Raw genomic sequence first — 17,856 nt, forward strand, 5'->3', positions numbered from 1 at the left:
ACGTATGTATAATATAACATAGACCATATAAGAAATGTAGCATACAAAATTAAAACTCAACGGTACACCAGATTTTATTCTCTCCATGACTTTTATTATGAAATATTTTTGCGCAGCGCCGTTAAACCGGATGTAAATCGAAGCTAGTTTTTCCCCAAAAGGTAGTTTGACACGAATGTAAATTTTTATATTTCTAACGCGTATAGTTGTGAAATAGTTTAACTATTATGGTCGCTTATATGAAACAAAAAAAAACGTACAAAACAAATAGCGTACAGACGTTTTTAAAGAAAAAAATACGATTAAACTACATTACCCATAATGCAACAAGTGATTCGTCGCCGTTTTTTTTGTGTTACTCTCGCGGGCTTTGTTTTGATATGGCGGCAGTCTTCGAAACTTATTAGTTATGTTTCTATATCGCATGTTCCCTCTCCAGTTACACCACTTTTCACCGATGTTACAGGTAAATAACAAGGTTTTGACACTTTTATAAATGTCGCTAATGTATTTTACGTCGTCACTACAGTGTAACACCGGTTGAAAAAACTTTATTTGTATCTCAAGTAGCCCGCTAACAACAAGGCAAATATCAACAGAGAAGCATTTTAAATGCACTAAAACATTAAATTAAACGTATGTGAGACATCATCACACTATGACGTAATTGATAAATACGTGTCGTGTATGTTGTCACTCTGTTAATGATTTTAAAACAGCTGTGATTTCGTTCTACGTTGCTTAACCAAACAAAAACAAGTACATTTAAAACCGACGCTGCTGCTGCTGTCTCGTGACATGCTAGTTAACTAGCTAATGCTATTCCAGCGTAAACCGGTTACCGGCTCACAAGAGGTGCAGCAAGAGGGGATTGCGTTATCCCACTCAGGAAAAGTGCTTTCAGTCACCTGTCTGTCTGCCGTCACCTGTCTGTCTGCCGTCACCTGTCTGTCTGTTGTCGTCTGTCTGTCTGTCTGTCGACTCTCATCTACCTGCATGCATGTCTTTTATTGTTGTCTAGCTGTGTCTGACTGACTTATATATTTAACATACTCTGCATGCTTTATGTTACATGGATGTTTTTAGTGTCTAACATTGCAGCATAATCTTGTCTTTACTCCGTGTTTCTATTTAACATAGTTATCCCTTATTTAATTGTCTTTGTGTGTTGAATGTGTCTTGTTAGTACTTGACAACGTAGTACCAGAGTCTCCTGAATGATGATTCTACTTCTATTAATATTCTCACTTCTGTCATTGTTTCTGCACACTTTGTAAATGGTCAATATTGCATAACTTGTATTCTGTTTTTAGGTTTACTTTGTAACATCTGTCCTGATGAAAAATAGCCTCTTGGCGCATTTACAGCAATGTTTTTATTAATGTGCACTGTCCCTTGTCAAATAAACCAATACAATAAATACTAACTTATATATAGTTTTCTGGGACCTGGCATCATCTTGAGCGTGTGTGTGGTACACGGTGTTTTATTCATGGCGTGATTAACCTGTAACCTGTCACCATAATCTGTCTCGTTTAAATCCTCCAGGATTAGCCAGTCCTGCTGCTTGAGACACAGCACGGTCACCATGTCATCTCCAGCCGGCCTCCGGTACTCCCAGGCGGACTTCTTGGCACGGTGGATGCCAACAAGTAGCACCAGATCCGGGGTGATCCTCAGTCCGGACCTGTCTGGCTCCATGCGGCACAACTCTGCCGTAAGGACCCCTTCACTGGAGACCCCAGACGAGTCCTTCGCCTCCGACTTCGCTCCTCTGCCGGCCTCGGCGGACAGCAGCTGCTGCCTCGGCGTGGATGGATGCTCCCGGTCACCTGGAGGAGAGAAGGCTGGTGCTGACAGGCCAGTGAACGGTCCGTCCTCTGTGGCTACGAGGACTTTAGATGGAGAGCTGGACAGTTTGGATGAAATGGAGAGCGCTTCACAGGATGTGCCCATAATGGTGAAGCTAGAACAGGTAAGGACATTATCATGTTATTATATTCCCAGGTAGTATTGTTTGTTTATTTAGGTTTTTTATATATTTAGTTTCATTATTTTTGTTGTTTAATATACTTTGTGTTTTGGTCATATATATATATATATATATATATATATATATATATATATATATATATATATATATATATATATATATATATATATATATATATATATATATATGAGTAGGCAGGTACAGGACCAGCATGCACTGGGGTGGGCCTATGTTTTTGTTTTCTCTCTTCTTTCATTTGTTTTTGTTTAGTTAAATAAATCATGAGAAACACAGAATCCTGTGTGAACGATAAACTATTTTGCTGCATAAACTACAAACCCATCATCAGTGGCTCTTTTGATTTATGTTTGGTTTTGATTTTTTTGGGACAAATGGCCACTACAGATATTTATTCTGCCAAGGCTGGGACAAATATTAATTGCCTGTCACCGTAATAATGTCGTGAGTTTTGTTTAATTTGAGAATATCTGAAATTCCTGACCATGCCAGCTGAAATAGACAGCTTTTCCCACTACCATGCTTACCATGCTGATTGTCCATACTTTAACAGATATTGTGATATATTCTGTTGATACTGGGAGAAGGTCTTAGTAACAGTGAACATACAGACGCTAATAGAACTCTACATTTTGATGTATTAACAACTCATCTTATTAAACCAAATGTAAATAGTTCTGCAACAACATATTCACCACTGAATGTGTGAATTTCTGACACTTTGTGTGGGCTTCAGTGCTGATTACATCACTGCTTCCTGTTTACTTAATACCCCCGACTCAATCTCTCTCTCTCTCTCACACACACACACACACACACACACTCTTTGCCTCTCGCTGCTATTATTAGTATTTTGCCTCTGAGGCTATTGATGTCGGCAAGGACTCAAATAGTGACAGAAGTGTGTGCATGCAAGTCAGTATGTCAACAAACACATTAGCATGTTGGAAACCACTGAGGTGGGATTAGTGAGAGGTCACAGGTTCAGTACACACTGTGACCAGCGAGTTAATGTAAAGCCAAGTGTCCAGTTGAAAGCCAACTGAAACACCCTGTGGATAGGACTGTTAGCTACATGGCTAATTGAGATATATTATTGTGTGTTGGTGCAGTTGAGGAAATGGCAGCAGCACATGCAGGAGCAGCTCAAAGCCCATCAGCTGGAGGAGCTGCTTCACCTCCAGGAGGAGCAGCAGAGGCTGCTGGGAATGATGAATGGATCCCAGCACTGCACACAAGGTTAGAGAGAGAAATGACCAGAATAACTGCAAATGTGACAATAATTAGTTTCTCTTTAAGATATAAAAGATGTAGGTTGGAGAGTGTGTTTCTATCCACTTAGTTGTTGCTTCTTTATGTGTTTATATTGTCCTGTCATTTATCTTCAGAGACTTCAGTGCTGTCGGGATCCAGAGAGACCCCATACAGCCCCCCCATACACCGCCGTGGAGTCCCACTGAGCTCCACCTGTGGCCTCCGACCGGAACGAGAGCCCTCACCTGCACGGAGTCAGGAGCGGCTACCACGAGGTCAAGATTGTGAGGAGGTGGACGATGAGGAAGAGGGTGAGGAAAACGTTTTTTTACAACCTCACGGTGACAACAGCATTTGTGCAGTTTTTGTACTTGGAGTACAGCAGTCAGCTGTCGAGATGAAATTACAACAGCGTTTGTTTCCTCCAGGCACGTGGAGCTCCAGAGGAGAAGATCAGGAACATAGTGTCGATGTTAGCCATCTTCACGAGCTCGACGACACGTTAATACAGAGTAATGGTGTGTCTTTGACTGAAGACAGCAGCAGAGAAGAAGAGGAAGTCTTCCATGACAGGTTAGTACTATCCTCAGGAAGAGAAACGTGCCAGTTTGGCTCTGGATCGTGTATTTGTTGACAAGCTTGTGCGCGTCTCCTCCCTCAGACCTATAAAGCCGGGTATCGGGGGTCAGAAGAAGACCTTTGAGGAGTTGTTGGAGGAGCAGCTGAGGGTGGAGGAGCAGAGGATGAAGTCTGCCCGGCAACAGCAGGTCAGAGAATAAAACAAAGGTCTCCTTAGGATCAGGAAAAATAAGTAAATCAGGCCGTAGATGATTAAAAAATGTAATTATGAGCCATACATTTGATTTAGTCAGTCCAGACTGACTTATGCTATGCTACGATGCTACATCTTATGCTATGTTCCATTGAAAACACACAATACCAAGTACCAAATTCACACTACAATCATTGTGTCTCCTCACGTTTAACAGAGCCGAGCTGGAGCTGAAGCTGTGCAGGTCGCCCCCAAGAGGGCCTTTCTGAAGCGGGGTGAGGGCCTCTCGAGATTCACCGTCAATCGCAAAGCCTCGTTACCGAAAATGGGGGCGAAGAAGGACCCCAAACCAAAACTCCAGACCAGAGCAATCTCCCGCAGCAACTCTGAGCCGGCGGTCATCCAGAGAGTCCAGCGGCTTCCCGTCCAGCGTAAAACCGCCACGCTCAACAAGGAAAACCGGCCCAGAGGTCTCGGCTCGCCGCCTCAGGACGTCAGAGCTGAGAGCAAAGCAGCACGGACAAAGGTTTTGGGGAGTCATCAGAGACAGAACACGGAAGGACCAGAGTCCGTTCAAAGTGACCCAGAGGGAAGACATCAGCTGAGGAAGCTAAAGGAGCAGAACAACAGGAACGTGGGTCTGTCGGCTCAGGTCTCCAGGAGCACCGGGCCGAACCCTGTCACCAAACAGGTGGGCGTGTTGAGAGGGCCGGAGAAGAAGGCCGTCATCGACAGTTCTGGTTCAAGAGTGGAAGGAGGAACCGGGTCGGAAGGAGGAACCGGCGTTCCACAGGAGTCGTTTGAGGTGTCGTTCCAGGAGAAGCTCCAGCGGTGGGACTGTGACCGGCAGCTGGAGACCATGGAGCTCGGAGAGTTTGAGCTGCTGGAGCAAGCGGCCGATGAGTTGTCCTTCTCCTCCAACTCCTCCTTCATCATGAAGGTGATTTCTTTTTTTTTCTCTGATTATTTGGGAGTTCAGTTACTCTTCCGCTCATTCCAAATGTATCCTGAGGCTTCATGTGACCCTTTTTATCAGATTGAATTTACATTTTTCTTTTAAAAGTATTCAAATGCTCTTTTTAAAAGTGGCCATAATCAATATTTTGACGATGACTACTTCTATGTGAACAGGTTTTACTCCTTGATGTGCGTTCTGGTTTTCGTGGCCTCGCAGCTCTCATCAGCATAGTTTATAGTTTCTATTGTTTCCGTTAAGAAGCTCTCAAACACTCTGGTGTCAGTGTGGTTTGCAGCTCGTGTCTGCTGCCCCCTAGTGGCCAAACATCGTCGTTTTGTTGCACGTTGTTCCAGTCCTTATTTCCTTATTTCCTGTCGTCCCTCTACTGTTGGTTGTCCAATATCGGCATAAAATAGTTAATACAGCAGCTAGCTACTTGGTTGGATGACTGCTAACCCCGTTTAGCAACTAAAGTTAATGGTGCAACTATATTCTTTGTTGGAATACGAGGATTAAGCGACAGACTCTAACAGTTAACAGTGTAAATAAAGCTGCAAGAACAAATGTAGACACATTTAAGATATTCTGATGGTGTGGGTTTCTATCCTAATATATCTGACTTGTTGACGTTGTGGTGTTGAAGGCTGCTCTGTGCTCTTGCAGGTTCTTCAGATGGACCAGCAGCACAGGGGGCTCCACCCGCGACGGCTCTCCTCCACCCCCATCAAGTCTCCACCCAGAGGTGCACGCCAGAGGTGCAGCAGCGACGGCAGTATCAGCTCCGTCAACTCCGAAGCGTTCGCGGTGAAGACGAGAGACGACGTAGTCCAGAACAAAGCGAGCATCGAGGATAAACAGGACGAGCACGAGGACTCCGCTGTTTCAACCTCTGAAGAGCAGGAAGTGGCGTTGAAACTGCCTTCGCTTCCCGGCACTTTTCGCTTTCCCGCTCAGTCCAACCCGCCGTACGACAAGCGGTCGTATCAGGACGAGGAGAGCGGCGGGGAGTCGGCGTCGGAGGCGACGCGAGTCGACGATGTCGTGGAGAGCGACGCCGACGAGTCGACTCTGATCGAGGACGGAGACGAGCGGCGCGGTGGAGTCGTGTTCGACGACGACGACACCTGGAACGACCTGGAGGACGACGCCGCGGTCGGCTCGGCTGACGACGGTGGAGGAGTTAGTCCGGCCGGTGGGATCTTACCGACTCTGTCGAGGAAGGTGGCGGTGAGCAAAGTGGTGGAGGTGGACGAGGAGGATCCTCCTCTTCCTCCCGCCTCTCAGCTCATGACCAGGTTGTTCCCCTCGCTGAAGCCAAAGGCCCAGAATGCACCTCTCCCTCCTCCTCCTCCTCCTGCTGCTTCTGTTGCTTCTGAGTCCAAAAAGTCAGAGGAGACGACAGGTGAGACAAACACCTGCATCAGTATTTTTATTCTCACTATTTAGAGTCAGACAGGAAGCACATTTTCAACGCTCTCTCTCTCTCTCTGTCTCTCTCCCCTCCCTCCCCCCCCTCCTCGTCTCCAGGCCAGCAGGTCCAGTCCAGACAGCTGAGGGAGCGACTGGTGGAGCTGGAGATCGAGATCGAGAGATTTAAGAAGGAGAACGCTGCTCTCGCCAAACTCCGACAGGAGAACGAGAAAAACCAGGAACACCTCAGGTGATAAATCACCTTCATGTTGACCTTCTCAAACGGAGCGTTCTGCTGATATCTTTACGTCTACTTTGTTGTCGTTTTTTGTAGGAAAGAGCGTTTGGAGTTTGAGCAGACGAGAGCGGAGGAGCTGGCCAAGTTCGAGGAGTACAAGAAGGAGGAGAACAGGAAGTTGCAGAAGGAGCGCAAACTGTTTGAGAAGCACGCGTCGGTCGCCAGATCTTTCCCCGACAAGAAGGAACGGGAGGAGATCCAGGTGAGTCCACACGACGACGATTACCGGCCTCAAGATAGTTCCGTTTAAAGTTTAAAGAAACGATGCTGCGTCTGCTGAACGTGAAACTGGTCGTTAACAAGTTAGCCACATCTCTTCTTTCTATGGCCAAAAATACGAGTTGTTGCAGGTTTAAGATGGAGATTGGAGAAATTAAATCAGTTAAAATTACAATTACACACAAGCAGCAGTGCCGTTTGATGATAATTTCACTATTCACACCAAAATAAAGTTTGTTTTATATCATTTTATATGATTTTATAACAGTTTTCTTTTGCATAAAACATAAAAGCGAGTGCTGCTGTTTGTAGGTCTAGAACCTTTGGTCACATAGGAAGCAGCTAAGCAGCTCGTGATGGAAGACATTATGTGTGGAAGTGTCCTTTAATCCGTCCCTGTCCTCACCTGCCAGGTGTTGAAGCAGCAGCTGATCTCTCTGCAGGAGGAGCTGAGGCAGAAGGAGAGTCGCTGGTTCTCCTCACACAGCCGGCAGCGGCAGCAGATCGACTCCCTCAGCCAGGAGAACGCTTCTCTCCAGGACGAGGTATTAACACCTGGCATTAAAACTGCCACCTGTCTCTGGAAGATGAGGAACACTTTGAGGCCAGGTGTAGATGTGGAACACCAGAACACATCTGGAGGTGGTCAGCGTGGTTTAAGGTCTTCTCTTCCTGCGAGCTTAAAGGGATAGCTGGGATGTTTTAAAGTGGGATTGTGGGTAATTATCCATATAGCTTTGCTATGTTTAGAATATTTTCAGCGCTTTATCGTGGCATTAGACGGGAAAGACGCCGTCTATGCTCTCTTCAAATGCACCAGACTCCTTTGATAAAAACAGAGATTTGACCACTCAGATCACTTGAGTCTCTGGTCTACAGCTGCCTCCACCTGTTAGTGTGTGTTGTTGTTGTGAGACTTTGGTGTTCTTCTTTATTAAAGTCTTTTAAATATATTTTCTCTTTTTAATTGAAGATCCGTATGTTGGAAAAGCTCCGCCTCAGCGCCTGGAAGAAAAACCCCGTCGACGCAGAGAAGGACAAAGAAACGAGAGACGGTCCCAAAATATGTGAGAATGTGTCGTCTGTGACCAAAGGAGTGAAATTCGCTGTAAGCATGTTTATCCTCTTTGTTATCGGGTGATATTCAATGTGGTGTTAATGTAAGACTGTCTAGTCTACTGTGCTCAGAACTGAGTGGACTTAAATTGATTGTATTTTAAATAACTTGTTCCTCATCTTAACATGGAAATCTCTGTGTTTTTTTCCCCAGAGTCCTCTTGACTCCAGAGGAGGAAGAAGCAGCAGCATCAGTCCTCCACAGAGCAGCACTGCTGCAGCCACCAGGAGGAGCTCCAGGGAGATCAGTCAGTTAGCTGCAGGTACGTTCAACAGGAACACACAAACACAACAATCATCAGCTGTTAGACACAAGAGTTCCGGCACACACGGGTTTTAGAGCTGCAGGTTTTTGCAGACCGTTAACCTCATAATGGAGGTTTGTTTTGAGGATAAAATGATGGAAATATTCTGTATTATGGAGGTTTTTTTGCCTTGGATTAAATCCAGTAAGTGTTGTTACTGTCGGGCTCTTTAATCCACCAGAAACACAACCAGACTCACGTTTGGTTGACTTTAAAGCAGCTATGATCAATATTTTTATGTCAACAAGTGATCGATCAGACGGCTACTCTCTCTGCCTCTGTGGACGACGTCCAGTGTCTCTTGGGTTCTGGTGTAGTGAGCAGACGTCCACATAACGGACCTGAGATGAGACTTCCTCTTTACATTCAGATTAGCAACTTGAGACGCAACAACGGAGTCGAGTGACGACGTCTACGACCGGATTGTGTCACAAGTCGCCGGTTTAGAGCCAGTTAACTGTTAATGTTTTAAGCTAATAAAAAGCTAAGTCGTCGTTGGGTTCTTAAGTTTACGTTCCGCCTGCTTTGTTCTCCACACTAACTGTTTACCTGCAGACAACCAAAGCCTGCTCTGATGTGATTGGTCGATGCTACTCAGACTACAAACCTTGAATATATCCGATAGTGCCGACATTTAGTTTGACTCCAACCAGCTGGTGAAAGCAGTGGAGAGAAGTAAAAGAAGTAAAACCTAGTGGACTTGAGCCCTGCATGCTGCTGTTATCCTACGTCCCTCATTTTATTCTCCACAATTAGTTTAATTAACCTTTAAAGTAGCTGAGATTTTTACGTTTGTTTTGTCTGTTTTGTGTTGATTGTCAGCTGGGATGAAGAGCAGCCTGAGGAGGCCATCAGCGCCATGCTGCTTCTCCTCCTCCTCCTCCTCTTCTTCCTCGTTGCCCGTCAGGAGGACAGATGAGAAGTCAACACCCTCCAGCAAGATTCAGGACAAACCACCGAACCAGGAACTCCCTCTCGACGACTCTCCGGTAAGAGACACGGAGTCAACAACTAACTCTATCGGAGGACAAACGGTTCAGAGACACTCCGTTAAATAACCTCCACCAATGAAACGTTCGTCTTCTAATAACGTTCGTTGGAGTCGACCTGAACCGTCACCGTCTGATCGTTTGTTCTTCTGGGTTGTTGTAGAAAAGTGTTTCTCTGCCAAACGAACAAAAGGAGGACAAAGAGCCAGAGTCTGATCCAGAGGTTCTACCACATCCTGATGGGAAGGTGAGAAACACGTGAATGGTCTTCTTTCATCAGCTGAGTTTTCTTCTCTATAAATCTCATGAAAAGACCAGAAACAACAGCAGTTAGTCCGTCTCTCAATACTTCAGGACTTTCCTGACTGTTGCTCTTAAACCCCAAACCCAGCGTGTTCTTACTGAAGATATAAACCTTTAAATATGGCTCAAATGTATAGCTTCTATAAAAACAGCCCTTTCTGACGGGGAACTGAACTTCCACCAGACTCCATTCACAAAAACAGTGATTTAACCTCTCAGAACACAGGAGCTGCTGGTCTACTGCTGCCTCCATCTCCATAATTATAAAAAGTAGCAGTAATTTCGTTGTTATTAGCCACTGATGGAGATGTGATCTTTCCAGATGGAGACGGTTCTGGCCGGCGGCGATCGACTCATCGTCTTCAACAACGGAACCAAGAAGGAAGTTTCAGCAGACGGGCTGACGGTCAAAGTCACCTTCTTCAACGGAGACACCAAAGAGGTGACGGCCGACCAGAGAGTGGTGAGACGCTTCACTTACGTTTACGTTCAGACGACCAGAGAGTGGTGAGACGCTTCACTTACGTTTCCGTTCAGACGACCAGAGAGTGGTGAGACGCTTCACTCACGTTTCCGTTCAGACGACCAGAGAGCGGTGAGACGCTTCACTCACGTTTCCGTTCAGACGACCAGAGAGTGGTGAGACGCTTCACTCACGTTTACGTTCAGACGACCAGAGAGTGGTGAGACGCTTCACTCACGTTTACGTTCAGACGACCAGAGAGTGGTGAGACGCTTCACTTACGTTTACGTTCAGACGACCAGAGAGTGGCGAGACGCTTCACTTACGTTTACGTTCAGACGACCAGAGAGTGGCGAGACGCTTCACTCACGTTTACGTTCAGACGACCGGAGAGTGGTGAGACGCTTCACTCACGTTTACATTCAGACGACCAGAGAGTGGTGAGACGCTTCACTTACGTTTACGTTCAGACGACCGGAGAGTGGCGAGACGCTTCACTCACGTTTACGTTCAGACGACCAGAGAGTGGTGAGACGCTTCACTCACGTTTACGTTCAGACGACCAGAGAGTGGTGAGACGCTTCACTCACGTTTACATTCAGACGACCAGAGAGTGGTGAGACGCTTCACTCACGTTTACATTCAGACGACCAGAGAGCGGTGAGACGCTTCAGTTACGTTTACATTCAGACGACCAGAGAGCGGTGAGACGCTTCACTTACGTTTACATTCAGACGACCAGAGAGCGGTGAGACGCTTCAGTTACGTTTACATTCAGACGACCAGAGAGCGGTGAGACGCTTCACTTACGTTTACATTCAGACGACCAGAGAGCGGTGAGACGCTTCACTTACGTTTACATTCAGACGACCAGAGAGCAGTGAGACGCTTCAGTTACGTTTACATTCAGACGACCAGAGAGCGGTGAGACGCTTCACTTACGTTTACATTCAGACGACCAGAGAGCGGTGAGACGCTTCAGTTACGTTTACATTCAGACGACCAGAGAGCGGTGAGACGCTTCACTTACGTTTACATTCAGACGACCAGAGAGCGGTGAGACGCTTCACTTACGTTTACATTCAGACGACCAGAGAGCGGTGAGACGCTTCACTTACGTTTACATTCAGACGACCAGAGAGCGGTGAGACGCTTCAGTTACGTTTACATTCAGACGACCAGAGAGCGGTGAGACGCTTCACTTACGTTTACATTCAGACGACCAGAGAGCGGTGAGACGCTTCACTTACGTTTACATTCAGACGACCAGAGAGCGGTGAGACGCTTCAGTTACGTTTACATTCAGACGACCAGAGAGCGGTGAGACGCTTCACTTACGTTTACATTCAGACGACCAGAGAGTGGTGAGACGCTTCACTTACGTTTACATTCAGACGACCAGAGAGTGGTGAGACGCTTCACTTACGTTTACATTCAGACGACCAGAGAGTGGTGAGACGCTTCACTTACGTTTACATTCAGACGACCAGAGAGTGGTGAGACGCTTCACTTACGTTTACATTCAAACGACCAGAGAGTGGTGAGACGCTTCACTTACGTTTACATTCAGACGACCAGAGAGCGGTGAGACGCTTCACTTACGTTTACATTCAGACGACCAGAGAGCGGTGAGACGCTTCACTTACGTTTACATTCAGACGACCAGAGAGCGGTGAGACGCTTCACTTACGTTTACATTCAGACGACCAGAGAGCGGTGAGACGCTTCAGTTACGTTTACATTCAGACGACCAGAGAGCGGTGAGACGCTTCACTTACGTTTACGTTCAGACGACCGGAGAGTGGTGAGACGCTTCACTTACGTTTACGTTCAGACGACCGGAGAGTGGTGAGACGCTTCACTTACGTTTACGTTCAGATGACCGGAGAGCGGTGAGACGCTTCACTCACGTTTACATTCAGACGACCAGAGAGTGGTGAGACGCTTCACTTACGTTTACATTCAGACGACCAGAGAGCGGTGAGACGCTTCACTTACGTTTACGTTCAGATGACCGGAGAGTGGTGAGACGCTTCACTCACGTTTACATTCAGACGACCAGAGAGTGGTGAGACGCTTCACTTACGTTTACATTCAGACGACCAGAGAGCGGTGAGACGCTTCACTTACGTTTACGTTCAGATGACCGGAGAGTGGTGAGACGCTTCACTCACGTTTACATTCAGACGACCAGAGAGTGGTGAGACGCTTCACTTACGTTTACATTCAGACGACCAGAGAGTGGTGAGACGCTTCACTTACGTTTACATTCAGACGACCAGAGAGTGGTGAGACGCTTCACTCACGTTTACATTCAGACGACCAGAGAGCGGTGAGACGCTTCACTTACGTTTACGTTCAGACGACCAGAGAGCGGCGAGACGCTTCACTCACGTTTACATTCAGACGACCAGAGAGCGGTGAGACGCTTCACTTACGTTTACGTTCAGATGACCGGAGAGTGGTGAGACGCTTCACTCACGTTTACATTCAGACGACCAGAGAGTGGTGAGACGCTTCACTTACGTTTACGTTCAGATGACCGGAGAGTGGTGAGACGCTTCACTCACGTTTACATTCAGACGACCAGAGAGCGGTGAGACGCTTCAGTTACGTTTACGTTCAGATGACCGGAGAGTGGTGAGACGCTTCACTTACGTTTACGTTCAGATGACCGGAGAGTGGTGAGACGCTTCACTTACGTTTACATTCAGACGACCAGAGAGTGGTGAGACGCTTCACTCACGTTTACATTCAGACGACCAGAGAGCGGTGAGACGCTTCACTTACGTTTACGTTCAGATGACCGGAGAGTGGTGAGACGCTTCACTCACGTTTACATTCAGACGACCAGAGAGTGGTGAGACGCTTCACTTACGTTTACGTTCAGATGACCGGAGAGTGGTGAGACGCTTCACTCACGTTTACATTCAGACGACCAGAGAGTGGTGAGACGCTTCACTTACGTTTACGTTCAGATGACCGGAGAGTGGTGAGACGCTTCACTCACGTTTACATTCAGACGACCAGAGAGTGGTGAGACGCTTCACTTACGTTTACGTTCAGATGACCGGAGAATGGTGAGACGCTTCACTCACGTTTACATTCAGACGACCAGAGAGTGGTGAGACGCTTCACTCACGTTTACATTCAGACGACCAGAGAGCGGTGAGACGCTTCACTCACATTTACGTTCAGATGACCGGAGAGTGGTGAGACGCTTCACTTACGTTTACATTCAGACGACCAGAGAGTGGTGAGACGCTTCACTTACGTTTACATTCAGACGACCAGAGAGTGGTGAGACGCTTCACTCACGTTTACATTCAGACGACCAGAGAGCGGTGAGACGCTTCACTCACGTTTACATTCAGATGACCGGAGAGTGGTGAGACGCTTCACTCACGTTTACATTCAGACGACCAGAGAGCGGTGAGACGCTTCACTTACGTTTACATTCAGACGACCAGAGAGCGGTGAGACGCTTCACTTACGTTTACATTCAGACGACCGGAGAGCGGCGAGATGCTTCACTTACGTTTACATTCAGACGACCGGAGAGCGGCGAGACGCTTCACTTGCATTTAGTTTTTTTCTTTGTGTACCTTGAGAGTTACATCTGACTAGTAACTCTTCTTCTTCTCAGATCTACTTCTACGCCGACGCCCAGACGACTCACATCACCTACCCAGACGGCATGGAGATCCTGCACTTCCCGAACAACCAGACCGGTGGGACACGAGCAGTAACAGCTGTTTTCAGTTGATCACTGTAACGATACAGACAGTAAAGGCGGAGCTAACTTTATCTACTTTATAGACAGCCGGGTAGTTTAATGTACTTTGGTTAATGTACTGAGTTAAACTCATGTTATACAAACAAATAAAAAAGCAGGTAATGAAACCTTGTATCAGTGTCTGAAACCAGCTGAGCTCTGATTTAAACTTGTACATTAATCTCCCGGTTCTTTTTTTTTTATTTCTCCAGAGAAACATTTCCCAGACGGCCGTAAAGAAATCGTCTTCCCGGACCAGACGGTGAAGAACTTGTTCCCCAGCGGGCGAGAGGAGAGCGTGCTGACGGACGGAACCGTCATACAAGTCAACCCGTAAGAAACGAGCTTCAGTTCTTCATGATTCTGGTTTTACAGGTTCAGACAAACGACTGTTTTCTTTTTCATGCTCACTATGGTCAAGTTTCCACCGTTCAATATGAGCAGTGGTGAAAGTAACGAAGAACATTAACTTAAGTAAAATGTTGAGGTACTTCTACTTTAGTTACTTTTAAAGATATAAGCTTATAAGCTCGATTGGAGTATTTTTCTTCCTCGATGCTACGAGTTTTGTTTCTATTTCAAACACTTAATCGGGCGTGAACGCTCACTGCCTCTTTTTAGGGACGGCACCAAAGAGATCCTGTTCAACACGGGCCAGAAGGAGGTCCACACGGCCGAGTACAAGAGGAGGGAGTACCCGGACGGCACCGTGAAGACGGTCTACGCCGACGGCAGGCAGGAAACCCGATACCCCAACGGACGGATCCGGATCAAAGACCGAGACGGCAACGTGGTCCTGGACAACATGGCGTAGGGGGACGCGGACTACAGAGACAAATTGTCCTTCAGCGTGCTGCCAAAATCAGACACAAAGCTACAAAAGACCCACAGGAAATGAGTCGGAAGTCTTTTTAAATAGCATTTTAACTCTTATTTTGTATTTATTTAACTCTTATTTTGTATTTATTTACTGTTAACAGGAACTCCAGATGTCACCTTTAATGTTTCAGAGACAGAGAAGTTGTGTTGCATCTTAAAACCTCTTTAATCTTGTTCTGGTGCTAATGATCGACACCAGAACCTCACGTTCACTCTCCTGGATCTGAATATTTCAACAATAACTCACATTGTTCAGTGAAGGCCTGAGGATTAATGAAATGTTTCAGTGTGTTTAAGTGTTTGTTTACAGCTATTTTAATTTGTAAAAATGTTAAATACCTATTTATTTTCTTAGCTTACTGTATATTTGTGTAAAATAAAAATGTCAGTTTTGTTCTTTAGAACCTGTGAGTGTACGTCTCATTTTGTTCTTCACAAAGAAAACACAGCAGAGCGGTTGGACTGAGACTTTAGGCTTTAATGTGAACCTTCATTAAACACACGAGTACAACAACTAGAAAACAAAGAGAAGTAGAGTCATTTTCTCATAGACTTCTATACAACCAGAGGAGTCGCCCCCTGGTGGACACTAGAGAGAATGCAGCTTTAAGACATGAAGCATCGGCTTCACGCTGCAGAATCGGAGGTTGTCGTCTGGTCAGAATAGCCAGAAAAAGCATGCTGGTATTTCTTTTGGCACACTACATTTGATGTCCTACGTTTTGGGAAAAATAATAAATATTTTTCTGGCAGACTAACTAGCGTGAGGGAGAACTACAGAGCCGCCAACGAGCTTCCATATGTCCACATCTAACTCTGAATTCAGGATTTGTTTTCGACCAAACTAGAGTTGCTGATTGTTGGAGCAGTGGAAACACTAACATAAAAAAGAAACGATCATTGTAGAGAAAATGTGTCGGCCTGTCAAATGTGAAAACATCCGTAAGTCCGTAATTAATACAGCAGCTAGCTCTATATGTTGGATGACTACTTAAACATAGATTGTGCTGTAGAGTGTGTTGCGGATGAAGAATTAAGTATTTAATTTATTATTCAGTTTTAGCTCAGGGGTCTAATCTTACAGTGTCAGTGTTCATTGGAGGATAAATCTTCAGCCTCTAGTTCCACAGGACTTCCCTCCACAGGTACCGAACCGGCATCCACTGAAGAAGCATCAAGTAAACCTCCAGGTAAGTCCTGAGCTTCCATGTCAGGTAAGTTTTGATCTCTCTGGTTTACAGGTGGACTCAACATAGGTAAGTCTTCCAGTAGGTCCGAGTTTCCATGTCAGGCAAGTTTTCTGTTTCATCCGATGGTAAGACCTCGGAGAACTCAACTGTCCTTCCAACTGATGTTGCGTCAGACAAGGTTTCCTCAGTAGCCTCTCTTACAGACAAGTCACAAACATCTGAGCATGTCTCTCTTTCAGGCTGATAGACATCAGTCGGTCTCAAAGCTCCTGAAGCTGAACCAACATTGACGCAAGATGGATGAGGTTTTCACGTGACAGGTGCTGGATTGTGTTTTGGTTTATGATACACTTTGACAAACCTCTTGTCTGTGACATCTGGTATGGAAGCCGTTCTATACCAGCTTTCATAGTTGTCGTCATCTGCAACAAAGGGTTCTTCATCTTGTTGGATGGCACTTTGACGTCTTGTGTTCGGTCTCTTTGGAATATTTTCTGTCTTTGGTTCCTCTATTTCAACTTCAGGAAGAAATCCACAAGGAAGTAAAAGGTCTCTGTGTAGCGTCCGAGGTGGACCTTCCTCCTTTCCAGGTTTCACAGAGTAAACATGGCTCGCCAGGTTTTACTGCATGACCCACCTGTAAGGTAAGTGCTCACTGGACCAGTATCTAGATTGGCAAGGAGAGGTAATGAACAATGATAGGACACCACAATGAGTAAACAGAACACAGAGTTAGCTAACTCCCCACTGACGTCAGGACGGCAGAGTCGCTGCCCATCTTTCATCAGGCTGAAGACTCACCTCTTCAAGAAGGCCCACCCTGAGCCTTCCACTCAGCACTGACTGAGCATCTATTGTATTAATACTAGTTTGTTGCACTTATTGTATTCGTTTGTTTCTGCACTGTACGCTGGCTCTGGTTTATGCTCTTAGATGCTTGTTTAAAGGAGATGCACTTATGACTTCTGGTGACTAGTAGTTCTCTTGAAAACCGATGTTGAATACACTTATTGTAAGTCGCTTTGGATAAAAGCGTCTGCTAACTGACTGTAATGTAATGTAATATCTATCTATACCTTATGCTATTATAAATTGATGATATCTATAACTTATTCAATGACTGTTTGAGTTATGAAGAGGCAGGACCATATAAGTGTATACTTCTCCTTTTAGAAAATAATATATTGATTTATGTTTATGAGTATTTGTTTATTGACAATTTGTTGTATTTACTGTTCATTTTATTTGTGATTTTTGTTTTGTTTGACTTATTTGATGCATGTGCAGAATAAAAAGTAAAGTTAGGCTGAAAGGTGAATCACACAGCGCAAGATATGAATAAAAAGTCTCAAATGTAACTTAACATAATTCATATTTTCAGTGTCAAACAGAGAAGTCTTAAAGAACTGAGAGTTGGAGCAGAGCTGCAGATTGTTTCATATTTGTGGATCATAAGAACTGAACGCTGCTTCTACAGGTTTAGTTTGGACTTTGGGGTCAGAAAGTAGACCTGAACCAGATCCTCAAAGTGATCCATCGTTTACATTAATATTCCAAAACAGCTGCAATAATAGTTTGATCACCTCTCTGTGTTAGATGTAAAGTGAGTGAGGACACACACACTCCTCTGCTGTCTGCTTAATTATTATCAGGACACTTTCACTGCTGTTCTTTGATTCATGACAGAACGATGGAGGTGGATTATGATTCAGATGCTCTGTGGCAGCTTTTAAATGTACAGAAAACTGGTGGAAGTTTGGAATGGTCGCAGCCAAAGGACTTCTCTTGAAGAGCTGGAAAGAAAGGAGCTGGACTGTAGAGCATTGGTTCTGATAGAACTGGTTCTGGATCAGGACTCCAACAAGACTTTCTTGTATTTGACCTCTGAGAAGTGAACGGCAGGTGTGTAAGTTT

General features: G+C 45.5%; 1 protein-coding gene across 1 annotated transcript; it reads left to right on the forward strand.

The window, feature by feature from the left end:
• Positions 1–334: 334 nt before the first annotated feature.
• cpap (centrosome assembly and centriole elongation protein) lies at positions 335–15,156 on the forward strand. The gene is made up of 19 exons (XM_076111605.1): positions 335–466; positions 1,549–1,975; positions 3,124–3,250; positions 3,400–3,576; positions 3,694–3,838; positions 3,927–4,032; positions 4,255–4,977; positions 5,659–6,397; positions 6,523–6,655; positions 6,740–6,905; positions 7,336–7,467; positions 7,896–8,030; positions 8,193–8,301; positions 9,166–9,332; positions 9,496–9,579; positions 9,958–10,098; positions 13,745–13,829; positions 14,086–14,206; positions 14,495–15,156. The coding sequence occupies exons 2-19, from the start codon at positions 1,589–1,591 to the stop codon at positions 14,685–14,687; spliced, it is 3,870 nt and encodes a 1,289-aa protein (XP_075967720.1). The 5' UTR covers positions 335–466; positions 1,549–1,588; the 3' UTR covers positions 14,688–15,156.
• Positions 15,157–17,856: the final 2,700 nt, after the last annotated feature.

Source organism: Anarhichas minor, unplaced genomic scaffold (assembly GCF_050575085.1).
Source record: "Anarhichas minor isolate MPS153535 unplaced genomic scaffold, ASM5057508v1 ptg000004l, whole genome shotgun sequence".
Taxonomy (NCBI): Eukaryota; Metazoa; Chordata; class Actinopteri; order Perciformes; family Anarhichadidae; genus Anarhichas; species Anarhichas minor.